Source organism: Cervus elaphus, chromosome 19, assembly GCF_910594005.1.
Source record: "Cervus elaphus chromosome 19, mCerEla1.1, whole genome shotgun sequence".
Taxonomy (NCBI): domain Eukaryota; kingdom Metazoa; phylum Chordata; class Mammalia; order Artiodactyla; family Cervidae; genus Cervus; species Cervus elaphus.
The window spans coordinates 91,047,381-91,074,026 of NC_057833.1; the positions used below are offsets into that span (position 1 = coordinate 91,047,381).

Sequence of the window (26,646 nt, forward strand, 5' to 3'; positions counted from 1 at the left end):
AGACTGTTAGGATTAAACAAAAACATGTAAAGCAACAAGAATAATGCCTTTGTAAATACTGGTTCCTTTTCATTATTATTTTAATTTTTCTTTCTGAAAAATATTAAGTGAAGCCTTAGGAATCCATGGTCTAAGATAAATACTACTAGAATTTGCAAAACTGTTCATTTAAATTTCATCTATTCCCTTTCGAAAGTTGTTTGTTTTTTATAGAATGGATACTGTAGTTAGCATATTTCAGGAACTGTCATATCCCCAAACCTTATTACAGGTACGGTGACCATTCTCTATGCTGTAAGCTCTGCAAGGATAAAAGGAAAAGCATATTTTAAATGGTTTGTGATGTTTGTTCATTGCAGAATAGCTGAATGTTAAGTATAATGAAAATTTTTGAATTGCTTTTACTTATATGGTTATGACCTTCCAGTCTAACATGCACCAAAGATGTTTATGAATGTTCATCTTTATTTTCTAGGACAAATCCATTAGCACTAGCTTACCTGTCTTAGATTTAATAGATGCCATTGCACCAAATGCAGTTCGTCAAGAAATGATTAAGAGAGAAGACCTTTCTGATGAGGACAAGCTGAACAATGCTAAGTAAGCCTTATGGTTTATATTAGAACATAGTGGCTCTTTCATTTTTAGTCCTTACATGTGAAGTATTATGTCCTAAAAATTGATGTTTTTAAATACAACTTATATGGGGAATATGATTTAAAGACTCAGAAACTTAACTTTCTTGTAAAGTTAATTGTGTCAAAATATTTCATTCTTTTGTTAACATATATTAAGTGAAAACAAATACCAAGATATTTTTCTTGTCTTTTCAAGATACGCCATTTCTGTTGCTCGAAAGATTGGTGCCCGGATATATGCCTTACCTGATGACCTTGTGGAAGTGAAACCAAAGATGGTTATGACAGTGTTTGCATGCTTAATGGGAAAAGGACTGAACAAAATAAAATAATAAAGCATTTAATATGATTTTCTGCCACATTAAACACATTGAATGTCTCACAGTTTACAGAATTCTGAAATGTAGTGGGTATAAAACCAGAGATTATTTGTATGCTCAAAATAGTTGTAGAAATCATTAATGATTTTAATAGCCTGTTCATACTAGTTAGGATTTGTTGGTCTTTTTGGATAACACAATTAAATTTACCAGTTGATACTGATAATAGAATATGTTTATTTTCAAGATGATACTTTATGATTATTTTCATTTCCTTGAAGTCTCCTTAAAACAAGACTAAATCATTCTTTTTCATGGTTCAAAAATGATCAATACAAAAATTTTTCTGCAGGTCCTGATGTGAAATATGTTTTGATTTTGTGTGTGTGTTGATTTTGATCATAAATGTATTCAGAGTCAAAATCCAGTTTAATCCTGTTATTTTTTCCTTCCAACTATGTAAAGTGGTCCAAAACTTAAGCTTTTCTGTAAATTTCTATACTGTCTAAAATTTTTAAGTGACAAGTATTGTTAACACTAAACTTTTTTTATGTAAGGACTAACTCATGAATAAACTTCAAAGTTCATTCTCTCATATAAGTATTAATAGCAGGAGCTTTTTACTTAACACTTAATTTTAACTACATGATACTTTATATATACTGCATGACATGCAGATACATATATATAGAGAGAAAGATAAGATGTTATTAGAGAAATATGTGTGTGTACGTATATATATTTTGCACCTGAATTACCCAGGTTTTCTTAAATAGTATGTATACAGATAGCCCTCCATATCCGATGCATGCATATCAGATGGTCCCACAACCATAGATTCCCATGACGGCAGATCAAAGATATTTGAAAAAAAAAGAATTCCAGGAAGTTGGGAAAAGCAAAACTTAAATTTGCCAAGTGCCAGCGATAATTTCCATCTCATTTACATTGTATTTACAACTATTTACACAGTATTTACATTGTATATCAGGTATAAGTAATCTAGAGATGATTTAAAGTACATGGGAGAATATGTGTAGGTTATATACAAATACTGTTTCATATTAAGGATCTGAGCACCTGTGGATTTTGGTATCCTTGTGGCGGGTGGCGAGGCGGGGGTTGGTTCCTGGAACCAATCCTCTGTTTACTGAAGGAGGACTGTATTGGTCAGTTAGCCAACCATGAAATAAGTATTGTGCCCCACTAGCTGTGTAACACTTTTCAGTTTGTAGCTATCGGGTTCATGAAGATTTCTTTTAGAAATATTCATTTTGGATATGCATATACTTACTTTTCAACTGACTTCTTTCAAATATTTGTAGCCAAACACTATGGCAACAGCTCTCAAGACATGTTGATGCTGTATTGTTAGCTTCATGTTACACATGCTAATTTTTGATATTCTAGCCCTAAATAATTTAGAATATGCCCATTAAATATCTTTAAAAGAAAGTAACACAGAGCTAATAATCAGCATATTTTCACATTTTCCCAGTTTCCTTCAAATTGGCAGTGTTTGATAAATACTTATGTCACTTGGGAGTAGCGATGCTTCAGATGTATTTTTGTCTGAATTTTTGGCAACAACCGATTCTGCTCCTAACAACTGAATCCAGAAGTCTAGTTCCTTCATCTTCCACCATTTGCGCCAGTGAGCAGTACTACAAAAAATGCTGTCATTCTATCTCACTGTCAATGAGTAGTCTAAATCCCCCATCTACCATGTATTAAAACATACATGTTGGTAAGACATTGGCAAGAGTGAGGCTACTCATGTGTTTAGAATAGCAATTTTTTTATGAAATCATCAACAGGTGGGACTTTGAAATATATTCTCCTATAAAAGAAAAAAGATTTCCTTTCCTAATTTTATAGTTTGATGATGATTGTCTTATATGAAGATGTGTTCTTGCTCTTTTGTGAGGTTATTTAAATCATTTTTCCCCTTTTGATTTTTTTTCCCACCATATTTGCTAAGTTCTCTAATTTACACGAAATTTGGCACTTTAGAGTGTTCTTTTTCTCACAAAAAGTTTAATAAAATTCTGTGTGTGTACAAATGTGTCAGTATTTATTTCATTTAAAGAAAAATACATAACTTTGAAAATTAATCTCACAGACTTATTTTCCAGAAAAGATTTTGTCATAAATGGGTATTGAATTTTGCCAGAAGCTTTTTCTGCATCTACTGAGATGATCATATGGTTTTTATCTTTCAGTTTGTTGATACGGTGCATCACATTGATTGATTTGCATATACTGAAGAATCCTTGCATCCCTGGGATATATCCCACTTGATCTTGGGGTATGATCCCTTTAAATTAAAAAAAAAAAAAGAACAATCCCTATGCTTGAGTAAAACAAACAAAATTTATTATTTTGGGAGGAGCAAAGGTGGTTCTATGATTCTTTAGTAGGAAGAATTTTTGGAAAGATCAACTGCATGATTACTACAAATTTAGTTTGTAATGAAATAACGAGTTAATTAACTCATTAAAATAAATTCATCTATTATGATCCAGGTATAATGCTAGACACTTGAGATTCAACTGAGAAAAATATAGACAAAAGTTTCCTGGCCTCATGAATCTTATTTCCTAGTGGAGAAAGATGGTAAACAATAAGAGTTGCAGATGGTGATAAATGCAGTAAGAGAAATAAAACAGGGTAATGTGATACAGACTTCGGAACTGGGGTAAAGATGATTTTAGTTTGGTAGGTCAGGAAAGTTGCCTCTAGCATTGTGATATTCAGGCTGAGATATGAATGAGGAGAAGTCAGATGATAACTATTCAATAGAAGGAACAAGTGCAAGGCTCTGAGGCAGGAAGAGTCTTGCAGGCATTTTAGGAAAAGAAATATGTAAATGTGGCCTAAGAATAGTGAGGGAGAAGAAGAGAGTTTGGAGATGAAGATAGGGCCTGTTACTTATAGAACTAGATCTGAACCTGGATTTTCTCTCCAACGGGAGTTGTAATGGCTCTTCTCTTTGGTACCTGAGGTTCCGAGTTACTTTAAGTAATGTGCTGCTTTTGAATCTTGCATGTCATTGTTCATTATAATTCTATCACTGATTTCATATCAAAGATGAAAAATATATAGAGGATCCTAAAATACCCCAATTTATGCTGGATAAATATGAACACGAGAAACAAGGGAATCTTTTGCATCTGGGATGAGTCAAAAAAAGACATCTGAAAATACAGGTGCAACACTAGCTTACTTTGAAGGAGGAAAAACCCTCTAATTGTTAAGAATGTTTCCTAAGACAGCTCCTAAAGTACATTGGAATTCCCCTGAATCTAAGAAATCAGTCCAGCCCCTGAGGGAATCCTATGGATAAGAAATCATCTAAACCCAGAAGCTTGAAAAAACTACTGATTATAGTTCTGAGCCACCTGAATTTTTACTGTTAAACACTCTGGAACTTTTGGATGGGTCAGGGTTAGAGTTGTTCGGCTACCGAGAAAAAATATTTTACTGAACTACAAAGAGTGTGTAAGCACACACACATGTAAACAAATATGTACCACTGTGTTCACTGGCCAGATTTATTATGAGCAATTTTGACAGTCCACCAGATACACAAACTTAGAACTGTGTTAAACATTAGAGAAGGGCAGATTTATGATCTACTAGGGATAAGAGAGGAAAAGCTAACATGATTCAGTAGATAACTATTTTGAAGTAAACAGATGAAAATGTTTGGAAAGATGGGCAGTCTAGTCTACTAAAGATCTCAGAGATGATGGAAACAGGACTTTGCATACCGAGGAAGATATATTTAGGAAATTTGGGAGTTAGTGTTGGCAGGACAGGGATGGAGCAAGTCAACCTGAAAAGAACAGGAAGTATTTCTCTCGAATATAAGATACTCAAGTAAATTTATATATTGCCTTAAAAACCCAAGCACTAAGGGCACAATTTAGATTTTTGCACAGTTGGCTGTGGAAAGCAATGAAAACGATTCGGGATACAATTTTCAGCCCCCCTCCCCCAGTTCTTAAAGGTGAAAAAATATGCTTTAAATCAAGCTTAATTTTTAAAAAAAAAATATTCAAGGAAGCAGCACTTACTGCATTCAGTTAGCTTTTGCTTACATAACACTCATCCTCTCAAATCTGAGTTATAATAGTAACTGTGAAGATGAACAAGAAACCACTGGAAGGACTGTGACGTAGATAGATCCTAATGATGTGCTTATCCAATGGTTACAGGCAAATAAATGTATGACACCAGAAATGTTATGCAAATTTTATATCACAAACTAGTTTTTAAAAAAGTACAGTTTTAGAAACGAGGGTAGCTAGCCCAGTATACTTGCACACAAACAGGTGTAGTGACGTGGCAAGGGTCCTGTCCTTTTTGCTTTAGCCAGAGGACAAAGGAATATGCAATATATTCGACAATTACACTGGGGGTTTCGACTCAGCGTTAAGTCGTCAGAGGCTCAACAAACCACCCCGCCACATGTTTACATGTATGCACCCAGAGACCGCGAGGGAAATTACCTCAAACTTGCAGCCCGGGTGTCGAGAGGGTGCACCCAACCGGTCTCCTTTTCCTGGGCTGCAAGGATGCTTTCCAGCGGGCAGCGCAAGGGGTAGAGGGCGGGGCGTTCGCAGACCCCGCCTCCGTCGCAGGCCCCACCCACCGCCGAGCCCACTCAGTCGTCGTCGCTAGCGCTGAGCGGAAGATGACGTGAGGAGAGCCGCGAACATCTCCCTTTGCACTGCTCGGCCGGTGATTCCCAGGGCCCTGGAGCCCGGCGCGTGTAGAATCTCCTCTTGGAGCTTCTCTCCCACCGGTTTTCGTCGTCCTCTCTGGCCGGGCCGCCCTCCGCGCGGCCCTTGCGGCTCCTGGCACGGCCCCGCGCTCGGCTGCCGCCCTGGCGCGCGCCACCCTGTCGTCCCCGGACGGGCGCGGACCCGCTCGGCCTGGGCGCCGGCGGCTGGGGAGGGGGCGCTGGCCCCGGGGCCGCGCATGCGCTGCCACCAGTCTGGGGCTGTCAGTGGAAGGCGAGTGCTGGCTCCGTGGGGAGGCGACGCCCTTCGGGGCCAACGGGCCTCGAGCCGAGGCGGCCGTGGGAACGACTCATCCCTTTTCCAGCCGGGGGGCGGGGCTGGGCTCGGGGTCGGGGCTGGCGGGGGCCCCGCCCCCGTCCCCTGGCCTGCCCCCTTCATGGGCCGCGATGATGGCGGCCCTGTACCCGAGCACGGACCTCTCGGGCGCCTCCTCCTCCTCCCTGCCTTCTTCCCCATCCTCCTCTTCGTCGCCAAACGAGGTGATGGCGCTGAAGGATGTGCGGGAGGTGAAGGAGGAGAACACCCTGAATGAGAAGCTTTTCTTGCTGGCGTGCGACAAGGGTGAGAGCGAGGCCCCTTTCTCCGCTTTTGGATGCCCCTGCCCTCCACACTCCTCATCCTGTTCCCGGCCTCAACTTGGGGCATTCTTTCTTGCTCTCCCGCCGAGCGTCTGTTCCCCTCGCGCCCGCTGCATCACTGGGGCCGCCGGGCACCGCCTCTGCCTCGTGTGTGCGGAGCTGAAGGGCGGGAGCAGCCGTGGGTGCCGCCCTCGGAGCCCCGCGCCCCTCTGCCCTCGGTCTCCTTTCGTAGGGTCCGGAGTTCAGGTAGCGTCGTGGGAGCCGAGACGCTGCTAGGGTTTCAGCCTCACCTCCGCTACTGCCCACCTGAGTCTCCTGATCTCCCCTTTGGGGTGTCAGTTCTTTCTGGAAGCCCAGAGGTTTTGTCTAGTTTGGGACTTTTCGGTCCTAAAATCCCATGCTTGGGGTTTCTCTTGCTTATGGGCTTTCAGTTGTTTTTTGTTTTCTTTTCTTTTTTTTTTTTTTAAACGTTACTTGTATTATTTAACTCCAGCCACCCAGTGTTCTGTGATTGTTGGGTGAGATTAGGCATATTAGTATCCTAGGTGGACATAAAGACAGGATTTTACCGAAAATTCTAAGTTCCAAAGTTTCTCCACATTTACGGAAACAGCTTTGTTCATGCGTTTTTATTGGCGAGAAAGGTTTATTGCTCCTCATTCTTTTTCGGGAAATACAGGTAGTACAAAATAATTCGGGATTGTAAAAGAATCGGACAGGATTTCGCGACTAAACAACGACAAACAAAATAATTACAGGGCAAAAATGTGGAATATATTTAATGTGTTTTTTTTTTTTTTTTAATTTGGAAATCGATCACTTTTATGGCCATAATAAAGTCTCTTCACTTAAGCATTCATCTATTGATGAATATAATAAAAAGAATGGGAAATTGATTGCCCGAAGACTGCTTTTATTTCCTGCATGTAAAAAAGCGTTCTAACTTCTCGAAATTTATTCAGCTTGGCTTCCAATGGCCATGCTTACTTAGGAAAAATGTTTAGGATCATGCAAACTTCCAAAACATAAACCCAAAGGGCAGCTTACACTGTGAAAAAATTACAGAGGATTTTTTTGTCTCTTTTTTTTTTTTTAATAAATGACAGCCTCCTTAACTGCTGCTACTGCTTTTGAGATAGGATTTTATTTACACAACTTTTAGAAAACTAAGTATAAGCGAAGTCTACCTGTGTCCATTGTGAGTAACTTTTATGATCTTATGTAATAGTATTAAATTATATGATGAAAGCATATGTGGAAGTCCACCATGGACACAGTTTGGAGTAGTCTTGAAAATGTAAAGAAACGTATAACCTCATAAATATCACTTGTCTGTGGATTATGTAAAGTTTTTAGTATTTCTGGAGTGGATAGTCTGAATTCTCTTCCTTTGAAATTTCTCTGAGCGGGGGGGAAACTCGGAGTGAGGGGTGGAGAACAGATTGTGTTATACTAGAATTACTAAGTGGCTGCTACTTCTTTCTACCCAGCTTACTGAGCAATGGTTATTTTAAAGCAAACAGAGTATTATGTTAAGAGAGGCAATTTAATATTCTTGTCAAACAGAGGACAGAGGAATGTCATAATGGAACATAGCTTGAGTAAATACTTGTATGGTGTGTATATTTAGGATTATTGCATGACATATCTCAAAGGAGTTTTAATGTATGATAGCTTTGTAGCCTATCAAGTCGTGCCAGTTGAAATAGCCTTGGTATTCTTTGTTAGTTTCCTTTTTATAACATCAGTAAGATCCTTGGAGAGATTTGGCTTTTGGAGGTAGGGTGAAAAGTAAATATGCTTTTTCTCTCCCATATAGATTAAAAAATTTTTTAACAAGTGAGATGAAGTAGGTATTTTTTGTTTCAGGTATGTTGAAATGAATTCTTGGGTTAGATATTGAAAAATGGCTTATTTCTTACATGTACTTGTGATATACATTTATGCTAAAAAATAAATTTTAGTGATAGCAGGGTTTTTTTTGTTTATATTCACTAATATTGTTAAACCTTTTTCAGTGTTACCCAAACCAAATCTAAAAGTGAAAAATTTCCTAAAGTGGCTATAGTTTCCACTATTACTTTGTACTTTCATCAAACCAAATGGCAAACATTTACTGAGACAGCTTTCTGGGTGGAGTCATATGCTTTTCATAGATGATTTCATTTAATCCTCACAACCCCATGAGCCAGATACGTTGTTATCCCCCATTTTACAAATGAGGAAAATGAGGCTTAGCAAAACTTTATAATTACTTTGCCCAAGGTTACATTAGCTAGGAAGTAGTAGAACTAGGATCTATTTTGAGTCTATACTCTTTAAACTACTGAGTTTTATTGATCTAGTTGTAGTTGAATGAATGAAAATCATTTATGTTAGAAAAGACACATCCATATTTGGAACTTACTGGTTCGAAATTACACTTGCTCTCTATGTCTCTTATTAACTGAGATTTCCATGGATTATACTTGTCCAGTAAAAGTAAAAAAGGATGAGAGCAAATTTGCTCTAGATTATCTGTGTTTCTCATCCTCTTTCATTTAGCAGTTTTTCTCTATATGTGTAAAATGTTCATAATGTACTCCACTTGAGAATTCCTAAAGCAGAAATTGTGAAGATGCGGTGGTATGTGTTTGTTAGTAGATGGGTGGCTCTTTGAAAATTGTGTACAGTTTAAGGAGTAAAGGAAAAAAATAGGAAATAAAAATGATTTTATAGTTTGATTTTATAGTGTGTATTGCTGACTTTTATGTAAATTAGTTCTATAGACCTAGGCAAGTGCTGACCCAGGTAGTGGCCACTTAATAATGACTGTTGGTGATCTTGAAAGTGTGTCAGAATCATCTTAAAGGTAACATTGGTTCTTTTCTGTCTGAAAAATTTAAAAGAAAAAGTAAATAGAAGATTTCTGTGCCCGTTTTGTAAAGTTAAGTCTGCCCCAACCACCTAGTAAAATTCTGAGTACGCATGTTCTTTTTAGACATAGAATGCTGCAATTCAGAGGTAAAAGTTAATTGAAATAAGAGCCTCTATACATGTGTTGTTATATGAAGTATTAAGCAGTGATTCTTACCACCCATTGTCTTTTTCCTTTCTCATTGAAAGTTAAGTGTGGTAATGAGCCACTTTTATTTGTGGGAGACAGTGGTCTACTTCAGGCCTTTGAGCTGGAGAAAAGATTAATACCTTTATTTAGGGAGCACCTAAGCTCCGTATGCTCTTTGAAAGTAACTTGAGTAGGTAGCTTTAATATAAATCCTTTAATTTGCTGATGATCGGTCATCAGTTCTTGTGCAGAAAAAGAAAATGATGAAAGGACTCAGTCTGATTCAGTCCCTGTCAGCTTTTCATGAAGAGCGTTTTCTGGAAATTCGATTTGCAATTAATGTCAGGAGGCCCTTGAATTTCAGCATTCAGGAGTCAGGGGAGGGATGGAAAGAATCGAATTTCACCCTTATTCTTGGGCTTAATCTTAATAGTCTAGAGTCTTGTGTCACCTTTGTGGTATGATTTGTTGCATTGTATGGAGCATGCTTTGATGCCTGGATTCCACTTAAATTTTGCTTGCCTTTGTTTCAGCATGCTTTTAAAATGGGTAACATTTCCAGGAAAGGTGATGTCAAGCTGCTGTTTTAATAGCACTTTTACTTAATGTATTTAGTGGGACTTTTAAAGAAGCTGTTTGAAAAGAGACTTTGAAGTGTTTGGGGTTGGAGAGGATGGCAGTGGGAAGAAAAAGTGTGGAGTATTGGTAAAACTGCCGAGAAGTTTTATGTTGACAAGGGACACCTAATGCAAAGAGGTATGTGATGTGACGGGAGAAGACTTTGCAGCAAGGAGAGGTAAAGAGGGTACTATAGACACAATTCTACAAACATTTCACAAATTATCATTAGTGTAAGTATTTGGACAAGAGAGTTTTTCAAATCACCAGTTATTTTAACAAAAAAGACTCTTAAATCACCAAGATCTTGTGGAGAGTATGTAACAGACTAATCATTGAGCAGCTAGCTGCTTCTCAGTTCTGTACTGCTGGTATTTCTTTGTAGTGATTCCACAAGTGTTTCTTTATTTCATTTTTAATTCGCTGCTCTTTTCTACAGTTCATCATCTGAATGTATAACATTTATCAAGCTAATTTTGTTAAGGCACTGTAAAGGTGCTTTATCAAGAAATAACTCACTACATCCCTATCTTTTTAGTAGTTTCCTGTGTAATGAAGATGCTCTCTTGTGAGGAGCAGTAAGGAAAAAAAAGTATGTTTGGGCCTAATAAATCTGTCTGAAGGGAAGAAACAAATGCTCAATTTAACTATATGGCCTATTTGTGATTTGGAAGATGGGATATTCTTAGTATACAGTCAATCTTTTATCTGTGAAGTTAAATGTAACCCAAGCCAAACCCCTTTACCTAGTATATTATAAACTTTGGGGAGGATACTAAAAGATTAGGTTTTGTTGCATGGATATTGTTGCAACCTAGAAATAATTCCTCTTCTTCCCTGCTTCCAGTATTGTAAATATCTTCCTTATAACTGACTTCACCAGATATAATGATACTAAGAAGTTTAAATTCTAGGATTAGTAATTTAATATGCAGTGAGTTCAAAAGCTGTCACTAAGAGGTGATTAAGTAGTGACTTTTAAAGACATAAATTATCAGGACTAATATGTGGTATTATCCAATACCATGTCCTATAGTTGTGAAATTCAGTGGAATTTCTTTGGATGCCCTAACTTTGTGACCTATAAAATGGTGATCAGCACTGTTATTAATAGCTTCTGTTAAAGAAAAACAAACTCATGTTTGTTTTTTGGTCATATTTGCTTCATTACTAATCCTTTTATATTTTTGTAGCTTCATTTATATTGATCATTAGTGTACTTTTTCAGTTCTATAAATATGTATAATTTAAATGTATGTGAGATTAAATTTAAGCAACACAGTAAATCATTTATGAAACTGTAATACTGCATACCTGATATTAACTAAAGTTTTATAGTACTTGTAACATCACTGTGAATTGCATCTCAAATCATATTCCAGACTGTAATTACAAAGTAAACATTGCTTCTAATAGATTCAAGAATATATTAGCAGTTTTCAATTTATAAACTAATTTACTCTAAAAAAAAATAACCATTACCTTCTACACTATTAATATAATATTTTCCTGAAGCATTTCAGCTTTGCTCTTTTGTCAGGTGATATTCATTATCATTAATTGTCTTCATTAACGGATATAAATGACTAAGAAATTACAGTAATAATTGTCTTTTTACAAAAATATTCAGAGTACTATGGACAGTTCAGTATACCATGCTTCTGTACCTAATTTTGAAGATTTCATTCACAGCAATGTGAATGGAAATACATTAGGGGTCTATGATAAATATTGGCTTTTGCAAGTTTGGTAAAGCTACATTTTTAAATCATTTTCACTCTAAAAGTCTTACATGTAGTTTTTTTTTTTTTTTTTTTTAAGAATTTGGTTCAAACTAATTTGAAGTTTGCTGTGGAGTTAACATTTTAATCAGTATTGTTACTACTTATATTTCTAGAGCCAACAATTAGATTTGATCATGGCACTGTATTTTTTATCTCATTATTCTTTTTCCTCTTAATAAATAAAATTTGTTTTAAGCATCGTTAGTAATAGTTCAACTAGAATGTTGAATGTGCCATAGTCAAAAAGTTATAGAAACTTGGTTTGAAAAACAGATTTTTTTGACAGATATATCATCCCATACTTCATAACTAACTGAAAATTTGGTTACCATAAAATTAAACTGACCAACATGAGTGCTCCCATTTCAGTGATGTTGAAATTTACCATCATATGCCAGAAAATAAAATGAGATGCCACCAGTTATTCATTAATACCATAAAATTTCTCCACTTTCTCAAGTTGAAAGTGAAAGTGAAGTCACTCAGTTGTGTCCGACTCTTTGTGACCCCATGGACTGTATGTAGCCTACCAGGCTTCTCTGTCCATAGGATTTTCCAGGCAAGAGTACTGGAGTGGATTGCCATTTCCTCCTCCAGGAGATCTTCCCAACCTAGGGATCAAACCCAGGTCTCCCACATTGTAGGCAAACGCTTTACCATCTGAGCCACCAGGGAAGTCCTCAAGTTGGCCAGGGTTAATATATCAGGTTGGTCAGAGAAAATTTGTTGCTAAGGATCTGTGGAATTACCCTGGTATTTTTATATATGATTTCATTTTTTAAAATTGTTGGTTAGGACTTGCTGCATTGATTTCGTGACTGCAAATTGTTTGCAAACTGCGGTTTGGAAAACTCTGGTATAGAAAGATCATGCTGGGTGAGGGGGAGAGTGGCTCCTAGGTAAATTCAGAATGGTAGCAAGCCCTAGGTCCCATAGGGCTTAGTAAGCCACAGTGAAGATTATAGAATTTACTAAAGTGTGATTAAAAGTCTTGAGGATTAAAACCTGATTTTCATATGATCACTCTGGCTGCTGGGTGGAGAGTGGATTAAAGGGCTGATGCCAGGGTAGAGGTGGGCCCACAGGCCAAATCCATCCGCCACCTGTCTCTGTAAAGCCTGTGAGCAAAGAATGGTTTTTACATACATTTCAAATGGTCAGGAATAAATCAAAAGAATAATAATATTTCATAATGTGAAGGTTATATGGAATTTAAACTTGAGTGTCCATAAATGAAGTTTTATTAGAACACATTGAAACTCACTGTGTACATATGGTCTATGGCCACTTTTGTGCAACAAGAGCAGAGTTGAGTACTTACAATGAGGATAGTATGGCCCACAAAGCCTAAATATTTACTATATGGCCCTTTAGAGAAAAAGTTTGTTGACCCCTGTGGTAGAGTTTAGGCAGCCATATCAGTCCAGGAGAGAGATGATGGTGTCTTGGACTGAGGTTAGTAGTGTATGTACATGGATACAAGTAGATTAGTATGGGAGACATTTTGGAGAAGGTACTGAGAAGTTTTGCCATTGAGTTTGTTTACTGGTGGAATTGATTGAAAGTTTCTTTTTCCGTCACTGAATAAAGACAACCATCTAGCCAAAAAAGTAAATGGATCATGTTGCATTTCCTTCTGTATGTGGTATTTGAAAAGATGTATGTAACTTTCAAAAGCAACTTCAGTGTAAAATGAAAAACATTGCTATGTTTGCCTGACCCATAAGACTTGTAATCCTTCTCTATAACTAGCTTCTTGCTATGTATTTTAAATTTATTAATCTCTTCTTACATATACACTCCTTATAAATATTAAGACTCTTCTGGGCTTTCTGAATACAGTACATTGTTTTAAATGGCTTGAAAATTTAAACTTAGGTAGAATGCTTAGGAACCACTCTAGGTCTCCTGTTGGTTCTGTGGCTATAGTTTGTGGTTGTTCTTTTGCATGAGTTTGTCAGCTGTGGCAGGGTGGAAATTTTAATAAAGTTTTTATTATAAATTTTATTTATATTTTCCTTGTATAGCCCCTGACTGTAGTGGAAATAGTCTTTGAAACCATAAATCTTTAGAATCTGAATTTGCAATACAAATTACTTTTTAAACAGTAATTCAAACTTTTAAATGTGTAGCAGTTGTTTTTGACCATTTATTATACATGAAATTTATAAAATTATGTAAGAATTATATTTATATAGTTCTTTATACCTTTCTGTCTCTAATAGTATGGCTGACTAAATAATATGAAGACCCTTCTGTTTCAAATCACCTAGAAATTTTAGATAAAATATAGCAAACATCCATTTAAATGAACAACTGAGCTTTCAAGAGAGTAAGGAAAACAAAAAATTCAAACATAAAGAAAAGACTGAAAAACAGAGGAGTGTGTAAGCTGACATTTGACTGCTCTATGGGTGGGAGCAAGAGTTAATGGTCTGGGCATTGTTGGGATTAGAATTTTAATGCCCACGTGGAAATAAGTTACAGAGCTTTGAGTTTGTACAAAGTGGAGAGTTGGAACAGCATGCAAGCATGAAACCAGGATCCTTAAAGGACTGTATACTTCCAGCAAAGGGGTAGATGAGGAAAAGGACCCATCCATCAGCAAAGGGAGACTACAAAGAAGCTTTTAAATAAGGTTTCCCTAAGAATTTGTAACTATGTTCTGCCTCTTGTTGGCTTGGAATTTAATTTAATATTAACTTCTTGTTCTGGGAAAACCTAAACTGAGAAATTAATATAAAAAAAGATTCATAGTGTGGCAAAACCTCTGAGTTATTTGGAAGAAGCAAACACATACATCCTTGGTGGGGCAAGCTTCCAAACTAGGCTGCCTAGTTTCCCAGAGTTAAACTGCATGAAGTTGAGTTTGCAATACCCAATTGAAAATTTCATTATCACAAGTGGTGCAATGAATAGGGTTAAATCCATAAGACCCTCAGATAATTATTGTGTTTTGTTGTTATTTAGACACTAAGTCATGTGACTCTTTTGCAACCCTTGGACTGTAGCCTGCCAGGCTCCTCTGTCCATCAGATTTTCCAGGCAAGAATACTGGAATAGGTTGCCATTTCCTTCTCCAGGGGATCTTCCCGACCCAGGGATCGAACCCATGTCTCCTGTATTGGCAAGGGATTTCTTTATCACTGAGCCACCAGGGAAGCCCAGTTGTCATATGGAGACCATAAGATAAGTGTTTAAATGACAACAAGCTTAAAATAATGAAATGAAAACATAAGAAAGTAGATCAAAAGATTTGGAAAGGAATCCAATAAAGCTTAGAGAAATAAAAAATATAGTCATCAAAAAAAAATGGAGTAATCAGCAGAAACAGTTAAAGGAGGAATAAATGACTTAAGAGAAATGTGAAGAATTTATCCTGAAGCAGAAAAGAGAGGAAGAAAGAAGAAAAATATACCTTTAGAGACATAGAATTTGGAATGGGATGATCTAACATAATACCTAAAGAAGTTCCAATAGGAGAAAAAGTAATATGGACATGAAGCAATATTTCAAGAGAAAACGGCTGAAAATATTGCATATTAATGAAGGGCAGAGTCAGATTAAGAAGTGAGTCCCAAGGATAAAGGAAAAAACTGTTCCTCACCTAGGCGCATCATGAAATCAAAGAAAATAGAGCCAGAGTTTTTATGGGTAGTATTCTCCTACAACTAAGACACTGAAATAAATTCAGGTTTTAAAGTTATTTTCTAGGATTAGTGATAAATTTTCACTGATCTATCTGCATGTTCACTGTTGGTTCAACTTGTGATTCAGAACTTCACTTTGTGAAGTGTTTGCTAAGTTTTTGCCATGGAGCATTAGTATTTAAATATAAATTAATAGTGCTTTGAGGAGATAATTTCTTTTTCTGACCAGTTTTCTTGAGGGAAATAAGGAATACACCATCAAGAAAACTACCATTCAGCACCTTCCAAAAATGAGGACTTAAAAGTCACTGATTAAAAATAATAGTGTAATTTGAAATGTTAACAACAGCAACAAAAAATCTGTTACCTTTCTTTGTTATTCACTCAGTCCAGTTTTAGAATTTCTCTTTCTGTATCATGAAATCATTCATTTCTTTTTCCTTCTGGTTTCCACTCTGATTGTTCTCTTCCTGTTTCTTATTCATAGACTGCCAAGGAACAGCTATATTTGCAAGTCACTTTAAATGGTTTATTCATCTTATGTTTAAAAAGCAAGATGAAATAAAGGAAAACCCACTTAGCTTTTTTCCTCCATTTAATTAGCATTTCTCTTTTGATTTTTTCCCCTTTTACTTACTGCACCAGCTGGTTAGCAGACAAGTATAGTGGGCCCTCTGTGAAAATGATTACTCCATAATTATTCTCATTTTCCCCCATTCATTAGCTGTTTTGATGTGGGGCAGAGTGAGGCAGAAGCTAATCTGCATAATCCTGACAGGTCAGATTTCATTTTGAAATAGTCTGACATTGGCCTCTACCAGCGTTAATCATAGTCCTGCTTTAGAGTTCTGTGAGCTGAATATCCCATCATTTAATCTAAACAGCTTCATTAATGAGATGTGTGTGTGTGTGTGTTGGTAGAATGGGGAGGAGACTAGGAATTTTGGGCATCTTTCCCTCTTACTGTGCATACCCACGAGCATATATACATTCACACTGCTTTTCCAAAGTGTATTTTCCCCTGTAAAAACCTCTTCATAACAGCCTCCATTTATTACTAGATCTTGTTTTTAACCATTTAACAATTAAATTTGTGTATGTATTTGAGATATAAAACATAAATCCTTTCTATCTTATTTCTCTAGCACTCAGTCTGTACTTTTAGACATTCTTTATTACTTGAAATATCTTCTAAAAGTTTTTCTCCTTATCAATCAGTTTTGAACTTTAAACAACTTATATTTTAAACTGTACATTTAAAATTTTTCTATTTTTTCTATTTGTTACTGATGTACATATCTTTTTAAAATCAGGGTATAAGTTTTCAGCAAGGAAATGTTCACATTTTCTTTGCACAGTTCCATATACGAAAATGAGTTTAGGTGTTTTAATCTTTTAAATCATCAAGCTAAGTTTTCTTTATAGTTGTTCTTATTTAATGTGTTATGGATATTAAATTATGTTTGTGTATTGTTATTTAGGTGACTATTATATGGTTAAAAAGATTTTGGAGGAAAACAGTTCAGGTGACTTGAACATAAATTGCGTAGATGTGCTTGGGAGAAATGCTGTTACCATAACTATTGAAAACGAAAACTTGGATATACTGCAGCTTCTTTTGGACTACGGTTGTCAGGTACAAGGCTAGATAATTTTATCCAGTAGCTTTTAAGTGCTGTTAGATATGCCATGTTCTGTCCTTTCTCTCTAGTTTTCTTCCTCCCTCCCTTCCTTCCTTCCTTTTTTTCCTTCTTCCTTTCTGTTTTTCTTCTCTCTTTCACCTTTTGTTTTGAGCTACTAAAAATTTAAAAACAAACCAAAAAAAAGCCTTTTAAAAAAATATAATATTTTGACTTGATTTTTTTCCCCAATTTTCACTCCTCCTCATCTTATATGTTCTAAAACATCCAACAGAGGTAAATTATTATGACTTATTAAAGATGACTTTGTTTTTATTACTTATATTGTTACTATCTATCTTATATATCTAAAAATAGTACAAGTGTTCTGGAAGTGTCAGGGGAACAGGTATTTCTGTGGCCCGTATAACTTACAAGCATAAGAACAAAGTACTTCTCACATACAAAGCAATTTTCAATTTGACTTTGATTTTCTCCTAAGTTTAATTAAATTTTTCTTTTTGTCTGAAATTTAGTGTTTACTTATAACTAAATGTGAATGAAATTTTTTAAATTGGGAAATATTGAGCTTTCTTGCTTGTCTTCATATCAGTTCAGGCAAAAAAGTAGGCATGTGTATCTTGAAAGAATTTAGTTCAGAGATGTGAAGGAAATTTAATGTTATTTTCCTTCGTTTTTGTTTTGCTTCTCATGGGACTTTGCATTTGAATTCTGGCTTTTTTTTCCTTTCAGATAGTTTGAGCATTTGCTGTGTGGTAGCTTTAAATTAATGAGCCTTTTTAAAGAGTGATATCAGGAAATACTCATAGATTTTTAAAAAATAAATAGGTTAGTCCTATATACATTTCTATTATAAATATTATATATATATGTATTACAACATCTGGTATCATCTCTGTATATACATATTTAAGTAGAAAAAAATTGCTTTTCCAGAAATTTCATTTATCCAGAATACCACCAAGAACCAGAAAGTAAGTAAAAAGTACCCCTGAGCAGCCAGATTAGATGTGATGAGGTTTCCCGTTTATGAACTTTATCTGGAATCTTCTCTCAAAGTCTATTTTTTCTCATTTTAGATTACACTTTTAGCAAACTTACTTAGTTTTCTAGTCCATAGAGAATTATGGGAGCAACAGAAGAGGCGCGAGGCTACAGTGGAACAGAGTTGGGCACAGTACCTCCGACTCTGTTTAAGGAGATCAACAGCCCTACATACCTGATAATCTCTAAGGGAACTGTATGTTCGAGTGGTAATTAATGTTTATAACAATAGCCCAGAGTCAGTAAGGGAAAATTAAATTACATTCAGTATATATTGCTTGAGAAGAAAGAGGAATATATATAGTACTTCTGAAAGCAGAAAAATTCTGTCAAAATTGTTTAAATTTTAAAGTTAAATACTTAAAAGCATAAGCTTCAGTTACCTAGAAAATAAGGTTACAAGGAAAGTCTCTGATGATTCCATATACAAGAGGTATTATGGTACAGTAATCATTTTCTTTTTATATATAAGTCTGTATATACAATTTCTGTAATTTATATGGTTCTTTCAGATACCTGAACATATTTGAACGTCGTAGCCAGCCTATACAGATGTTATATTTTTTAGAGCAGAAAACTGAGGCTCACAGACTGTAATGTATTGCCCAAAGTTCTAAAATAAATAAGGGCAAAGCTAAGATTTGAACCAAATCTTTTGTCTGCAAATCCCATGCTCTTTCTAGTTCACCGTGTCCTGTTCTGGGTTGCCTGTGTCTTATTTCTCAGTCAACAAATGTCTGAAACCTTTGATTGGGTGTCATTGTGGAAATGAATAAGTAAAACATGAGTTCTGTACAAAAGTATGTTAAAACAAATTGAACAATGAATTTTAAATCAATTAAATAATAGAAAAGTGTATTTCATATGTACTGAGTGGTAATGATAATTGATCCTTGTATATCGCTTAGGGGTTATAAATTGCTTTCATGTATTTTGTCTTGTATCATACTAGTGACTCTCAACTGGACAATTTTGTCCCTCAGGGACATTTTTGCTTTTGCAGTTAAGGGTTGGGTTTGTACCTGGCCTCTGGTGGGTAGAAGGTAACGATGCTGTTAACGATCCTATGGTGAACAGGACAGCCCCTCAACAAAGATTGATCTGGTCCAAAATGTCAGTAGTGCCACTATTGAGAAACCCTATTTTATTCTTAACCTTTAGTGGTTTACCATAAGTGTTTTGGAAACATAGGAAAGAGAAGATCACTGTGGATTGGCACTATCAAGAAAGCTTTCATGGAAGTGTCAATTGAGCTCAAGCCTTGAAATATTAATAATTGCAAATATAGTCACTTAATCCCTACAAAAGCCCTATGAGTTGGGTACTACTATCATCCTTGTTTTATAGAGGTGGAAACCGAGGTACAGAAAGCTTCAGTAACATGCGCAAACTTATTCCATAAATGCCAGATCTGGAATTTGAACTCAGGTTCTGACTGCCAGAGTCCATGCTTTTACACTATTACCTAAAACTACTGTAAAAAATATGTATTTAATACATAGGAGGGGAACAGGATATAGAGAAGGATAGAAACAAAGATATGTTCAATGTATGTTCTTGAGACAGTGAATTGACTTAGTCTTTTTGAACAAGATATTTGGGTTGGATGGTAGTGGAAATATCTGGAAAAATAACTAAAACAAAACTGATGAAAAGGGCTTGAATGCTGGTCTAAGGAATTTGGGTTTTATGTGATAAATAATGGGATCATTGTAAGATTTTTGAGAAAGGATGTGATGTATACAGTGATATTTTAGGAAACCTAATCTAGTGGCTGTGTTCAGTGTAGATCAAAAAAACAGGAAATGGGGAAGGCTATAAACGCTTGGGTGAGCAGTTTTTTATAGTAATCCAGATACAAAGAGGTTAAAGCCTGAACCGTGGCTATGAGAATAGGGGAAAAATAATGGCAAATGTAGGAGATACTGTGAAGGAAAAATTGATAGAACTTAGTGAGTATTTAACTTTGGAAGGGAGGATTGAGAAAGAGTCCAAGATGATCTGAAAATCATAAACATGGGTTACTGGGAGAATGATGAAAGGAAAACAGGAAGTTACAAAGCTAAGTCAAACTTGCGGCAGAGAACTGTGATTTCTGGTTTTAGCCTTGTTTATTTTGGGGCTATCAGGCAGTTTTCAATGGAAAGCTTACATCTCTAGGGAGAGGTTGGGCTGGAGAAATACAGCAGTCATGGGCATGGGGATGGTCCGACACCGTGAGAATGGATGAAATCACAAAGAAGAGCAAACAACTAGTGCTGATTCCTTCTCCGGGAGCATCTACATTAATAAACATCTTTAGAAGGAGAGGATTTCATTAAAGGAGTTAGGATCATGGACCATTGTGAAAAACCAAAGAAACAGTTTTCTTAGTTGGTTAGAAATCAGGAAAATGATAGGAAAGGCCATTGGATTTTGAAACTCTGGCATCAGTAGAATTAGAGAAAATGACACGCATGAGTTTGAGAAGTTTGGCAGAATGAGAGAAAGAAAACTTGAGTGGTAAGAGGAAGATGGGCTTCCCAGGTGGCTTAGTGGTAAAGAACCTCCCTGCAATGCAGAACTCTCGGGTTCGATCCCTGGATCAGGAAGATCCCCTGGAGAAGGGAATGGTAACCCACTCCATTCTTGCCTGGGAAATCCCATGGACAGAGGAGCTGGCAGGCTGCAGTCAATGGGGTTGCAAAGAGCTAAACAACAATGACAACTTCTCTCACCAAATAAGCTGCTTGACAGCAGGGACCTTGTCTGTCTTGCTCAAGAGAAAGGATCAAGTCAAGTTAGCAAAAAGTGAGGAAGTATTTCATGTTTTGGAAAGTAGGAGCTAGGATTTGGTATTTCTGCGAATGACAGACCAGGGTCCTATAGAAGACAAGAGCAGTAAATAGAATACCAAGGTGGAAAATTTATCGTTGGTAAGAAAGTAGATAATTTATGAGAATCTGAGCTTAGAGAAAAGAGTATGGGAATTGTTGACAAAGTCTGAGATGAGAAGGGAGGGAGTAACTCCATTAATACATGATAAATATGTACTAAGCAGATTTAATAAAGAATAGCCAAATATCTAAGAAATTGGGAAATAAAACTTAGGACATTTTGTGTACATACGGATATTTTTAAATAATTTTTCCCCTTTAGAACTACCTTTTTATGTATCAAGTAACAGCATTTGTATAGAACATGTCAATGGCAACTCCTTATTTACTTGACTTTTTTATGTAAATAAATATTTCTCTACCTGAAGCTTATCCTTTTAAGCTTTGAAAGATTTAACATGAATCTTTATTCTTTACTAAATAGTGTATCTGAATATAATTTAACTTTAGCATCATAAGTGGGACTCATCACGAGTATAATCATTTTATTTGCTTCTTATAGTCTGAAATTATTGATATGTTTTTCCTTACATCAAATGGTTTCAGACTGCTTTGAATTGATAGTGTTTTTGCTATGCTGATATTTTATCTTCTCAGTGATCAACTTTTAGCAATTTTTCGTCCTTCCTCCCTTCTTTGTTGATTTTAATCTAGCTGTTCCCTTATTCAATAAAGACCAGAAGGGTACTTGGGAGAGCCAGGTATCTGTTATTTATAGACAACTCTTAAGTCAGTGTGGTTGAGGCAGTTCCTTCTAAGGAATAATGCCCATGAAGTTAGTTTGTGACAGCTCAGTATGGTTTGGGAAGAAATTTACGGCTGAATTCATGATGATGTTTCAGATGATTGGAGTTGTGTGGTATTTGGACTTTGAGAGCAGTGGCATTACTATAGTTAGCTAGCTTTATAGGTTAAAATTAAAAATCATAAGTGAACTGTTTAATAGAATGGAACACATGGTTCTTTTTGTTTGTTTCACTTGACCAAGTATCAAACTGAAGTTAGAAATGTATGCAAAGCAGAATAATAATGCTAGATTTTAAAGAACAGGCTACAGCTCAATGAAACCTAAAAGTTTTAAGGGATAAAATAATGAATTAAATTTCCCATGACGATGAGGAGTTTTTCCTATGGGAAGACACAGGCAGTTCCTAATGGTTGAATGTGGCCCCATTCCATTCCTTGGGGTTCTTAGTCCTATTTTTAGACATCCAGATAAAGTCTGCCATTTTTAGTCCTATTTTTAACATGCAGATAAAGTGGATGAAAGCTTTATTCTTTTCAGCTACAAAGACTAAAGAGCTGATACAGTTTCACTTTTATGGGAGATAATGTTGATTTAAATAGTTATTAAAGATTATAATAGTTTAAAAAATGTATATACTGAAAATAATCAGAGTGTTTTCTTAGATTAAATTGTTACTTATCCCCACTTTTTGCTTCTGCCTTTATGGTTTTCCTTAAGCCAAACAAAATGAAACTGAAAATCTGATCTCAGTTGCTAAGTACCATAATAGGACTGAAGATTTTGTTACACTGAAAAGCTGAAAAGTCTCCATTTACTCTTCTTCTATTTACTTTCTTCCTCCTATCAGAGTTGAAGCTTCAAAATGAGCTATCGTTTGGGAGTAAAACTGTAAAGTCACTTCTCCTTGTCTCTGAGGACACTGATTCCTCAGAGAAAATTCTTTGTGATTTTTACTTGATAAGATTGCTAATATTGGGAATTTCCTGACTGTCCCGTCGTTAAGACTCAGAGCTCTCACTGCCGTGGCCTGGGTTCAATCCCTGGTCAGGGAACTAAGAAAACACAAGCAGTGCAGCAAGGCCAAAAAAAAAAAAGATTGCTAATATTAATGTCAGGGTTTACATGATTTCAGCCAGCCATACGTGCTTTACAGATGAGAACAGCGGGCTCCTCCTGTTTTTATTTTCCATTGTCCCCTGACTTCATGGTTATATTGATTATTGCTTTTATTAGACTGAGCACAATCCTTTGCTTGTAAGTCATTTTTCTTGGCAATTTCTTTTATAGATTTGGAATGTTAAGATTCAAGAGTAAATAAACATCTTGGAAAAAATAACATATCAACTTTAAATACTACCTATATCAGCCCTGTTTCATTAATAAACCCCACTATCAAGCATTCATTATTTGATCAGCTCAGGCAGTGAAACCAGGATAAACATGTGTGTGTGTGGTACACAGAAGTACTGCTAAGGCAAGCAGATGTTCTATTTGGATAGTCTAAATTTTAAAAAATTCCGTATTACTGTATATAATACAGTTTAAATTTTTTTAAAAAAATAGTTTTCTTTGTGAATTAGTAAAAATAGTTTACCTTTTTATCCTCCATTTTCATTTTTAACTTTTTTTTTTTTTTAAAGTCCGCAGATGCACTTTTGGTGGCAATCGACTCTGAAGTAGTGGGAGCTGTTGATATACTACTTAATCATCGACCAAAACGATCATCAAGACCAACTATAGTAGTTAGTACTCTTAAATGTTTATTAATTTGAATTTTTAAACCAAAATAGATCTGCCCCATTGCCATTTTTTCTTCCCCTCCAATTTACTTTGTTTTAAAGAAATAGATTTTTTTACTCTGTAAAAATATTACTTACTAAAGTAAGTAGACATTTTCGAGAATTACTAATATTGCTCTCAGGAAACCTTAAAATTCGTGATATTTCTAGGATTTTGTTGGTGCAGTCCATTATTTTTAGTTTGGAACATTCTGCAGGTTAAGTTGAAAATACAGATCAGTTTCTAGGTGGATTTAAGATTTAAATATAAATAATGAAACTATAAAATTGGAAGAAAATATAGGTGAATACTTAACTGTTTGAGAGGGAAGGACTTTGAACAAAAAATCACAGTAGCACAGCCTTTGGTTGTATAGAAGTTAAACTTCTGAAATCAAGACCTCAGGAAAAATTAGAAAGCAGATGGGTAACTTTCAAAAGATATTTTTAGCATATATCTCAAATTCATAATCTTAATCTTAGATAAATTGATGAAAAACTTAAACATCAGCAAAAGATGTGGAAAAATCTCAAAGTGCAAAATGATAATCTTATTAATAATTAAATATGAAATGCCTATTTTTGCTTATCAGATAGCAAAGATTGTTTAAAAAGTAATAACTATTGATAGCAAAGGAGTAGTGCAGTCTCATACACCACTGGAAGAGAAGGTAGTTTGAAAAGTGGTTTGGCAGGAAGTGTCAATAACAAGAAATATGTTCATATTCTTTAAACTAGCACTTCCTCCTCTAGGAATTTGTCAAGGAGATGGTCAGAAATGTTGACAAAAATGTTACTTGTAATCTTATTTGTAGCAATGAAAAAACCAAGTGGCATAATCTAAACATCCCAAAATAGATTTGAATATAAATAACTACCTGTATATTAAAATAGTGTTTTTAAAGGAATAATTAGGAGCACCTAACATTCTAACATTGGTATAGAATGGTAAAAAATGAGTATAGTAAACTGTATATATAGTATGATCCAAGGTTAAAAATATGCATGGAAAAGGAATTGTATGGAAATGTAGCAAAATGTTACCTAACAGCAGTCATCACATTACCAAATTAAGGATATTGTTTTCTTTATTGCTTTTGTGATTAAGAAGATAGTCACTAATAATGCAATAAATTCTACTGTAAAAGCGAGATATTTGCTGTGTATGTATCAAAATGTAACAGTTATAACATTCATTATTGGTGAGGATGTAGTGAAATAATCAGTAAAAATAATTTCTGGGAGTGCTGTAAGCTGGCTATAATCAGAAGAAAAATATTGTTTAAGAAAGAATTATAAATTGATTGCAAATGATCTGCCATTCTCTGAGAAAGATGAGAAGCTTCCCTAAATTGAATACTTTATCATATATTAACTGAAATATTTTTCCCTCATTTAAACTATGACAAAGTTTGTATAAGCATAATTTTCTCCCAAGGATAGTTCCAGCTAATTTTAAGTGGTAGCAAGCAACCAACAGAGTAGAGAAAAAAGAGCTAATAGTATAGTTCCTGTTCACAAGATCAGAAATGTCTAGAACCCTATTCAATTTTCTGTCACCTGTCCTCCAGTTACTAGTATATATATATTTTGGTATCCCTACCTGTTCAACCTTCTAACCTTTTAACCCTTTTATTCCCTTGAGGAGGTTCAGTGTAGAGTCCCAGGGTACTGGAGCAACTGACTGATATTATTTCATCACCATTACCACTGCCAATCGAATCTTGAGTTGTAAGGCCAGGCAGTCCTCACCTACTCAGTAAGAGAACACTTTTCAGTGTCTCTAACAAAAAAGGTTATCCAGCCTTTGCTTTGAATACTTCTAGTGACAGCAAGATCACTTTTTAACAGGTTGATTACCTCTAGACAGGCAATGTCAAGTATTTTTATATACTTTAAAAATTTGTCATCTCAGTGAATTCTTTCTATATTCTTCGCTTATCAAAATTGTTTTTTGATAAAGTTTGACTTTCAAATACAGGTTTTCTTTAATAGCATGTAGATTATATTTTGCGCAATGAAATTAGGAATTTTAATAATCTATGTCTGTTTTTCACATAGTTAAGTATGTCTCATGGGAAAAATAAGGACCATTTTTTTCATTAGAGATTAAATATGACTTCCTCCTCTTTATAACCTCTTCTTTTGTAACTAGGGGGATGGAGTAAATGTTTATAGATTTCTCTGTAATTTTTAAATAAATTCATTAATTTGAAGACCCCAATAAATAGAAGGGAAGTATATACACAAACTATTCATAAATGAAGGAAAAAAATAAGAATGTCAGAAAATAATAAAATGTACCAGTAATCAAAGAAAAGTAAATTAATATTCATGATAGTTTTCTTGGTAATAAATTGGGAATGATCATGCCCAGTGCTGGTGAAGAAATCTTAGTGTGTGGGTACATTCCTGTATTATTAGTAATGTAAACTATTAAAAGGTCTTGATAATACGTATCGGAAGCGTCAAAATTGTTCATGGCCTTTAGACCTATAATTCTACTTCAAGGGTTCTATTTTAATGAGATAATCCTAAAGTTTGAAAAAGCTGTATTCATAAAGATGTTTGTGGTAGTAGTATTTATAGTAGCAAAATAAAATACCTTGAACAGAGAGTCTATGAACTTCCTTAAATTGCATGCAAAATTCTGTACAAAAAATTTTTTTCCAGAAGAGTCTTTGGTATAGCTTCCTTGAAGTTGCCCTTAAAAGCAGGTGTGGTGGCAAAAAGATTAAAAACAAGTACTATAAAAAATGTTTTAAGGTAGTAGAAATATGGGTATTTTTATTTTCTGTTTTTGTATATTTTTCAGGTATTTTATAATGTGTGTACTATTAACAATGTTAGTAAAAATCACAAAAATTAACTGTGAACTTGATGAGCTTATACCATGGAATCAAACAGCTCACAGGAAAACATCTGTGAAAAAGTGATAAGTATTAGAAAGAATATACAGCAGTCATAATATAGTCAACCTTACTTACTTTACCTGGCTCTTATTTACTGATGTTTCTTTCCTCATGTTGTGCAGTCACCAAGCATGAGCCCATGCAGTGAAAGGAGCCCAGGCTCCAGAGGACCAGACACCTGGGTTCTATCTACACTTTGCCACTCC

At 35.4% G+C, this 26,646-nt stretch overlaps 2 protein-coding genes across 14 annotated transcripts in view; both read left to right on the forward strand.

The window, feature by feature from the left end:
• PLS1 (plastin 1) overlaps positions 1 to 3,017 on the forward strand; it is a 118,873-nt gene extending 115,856 nt beyond the window's left edge. For all 7 annotated transcript variants that reach the window (XM_043875491.1, XM_043875492.1, XM_043875495.1 and 4 more), the window contains exons 15-16: positions 476 to 600; positions 835 to 3,017. In XM_043875491.1, the coding sequence (XP_043731426.1) occupies positions 476 to 600; positions 835 to 970 (261 nt within the window). In that variant the 3' untranslated portion in view covers positions 971 to 3,017. The remainder of the gene's footprint in view (positions 1 to 475; positions 601 to 834) is intronic.
• A 2,692-nt stretch (positions 3,018 to 5,709) lies between these two features.
• TRPC1 (transient receptor potential cation channel subfamily C member 1) overlaps positions 5,710 to 26,646 on the forward strand; it is a 59,070-nt gene continuing 38,133 nt past the window's right edge. For 2 of the 7 annotated variants that reach the window (XM_043875485.1, XM_043875486.1), the window contains exons 1-3: positions 5,710 to 6,327; positions 16,924 to 17,078; positions 23,391 to 23,492. In XM_043875485.1, the coding sequence (XP_043731420.1) occupies positions 6,153 to 6,327; positions 16,924 to 17,078; positions 23,391 to 23,492 (432 nt within the window). In that variant the 5' untranslated portion in view covers positions 5,710 to 6,152. The remainder of the gene's footprint in view (positions 6,328 to 16,923; positions 17,079 to 23,390; positions 23,493 to 26,646) is intronic. The other 5 variants (XM_043875490.1, XM_043875487.1, XM_043875484.1 and 2 more) reach the window with 5 other exon arrangements.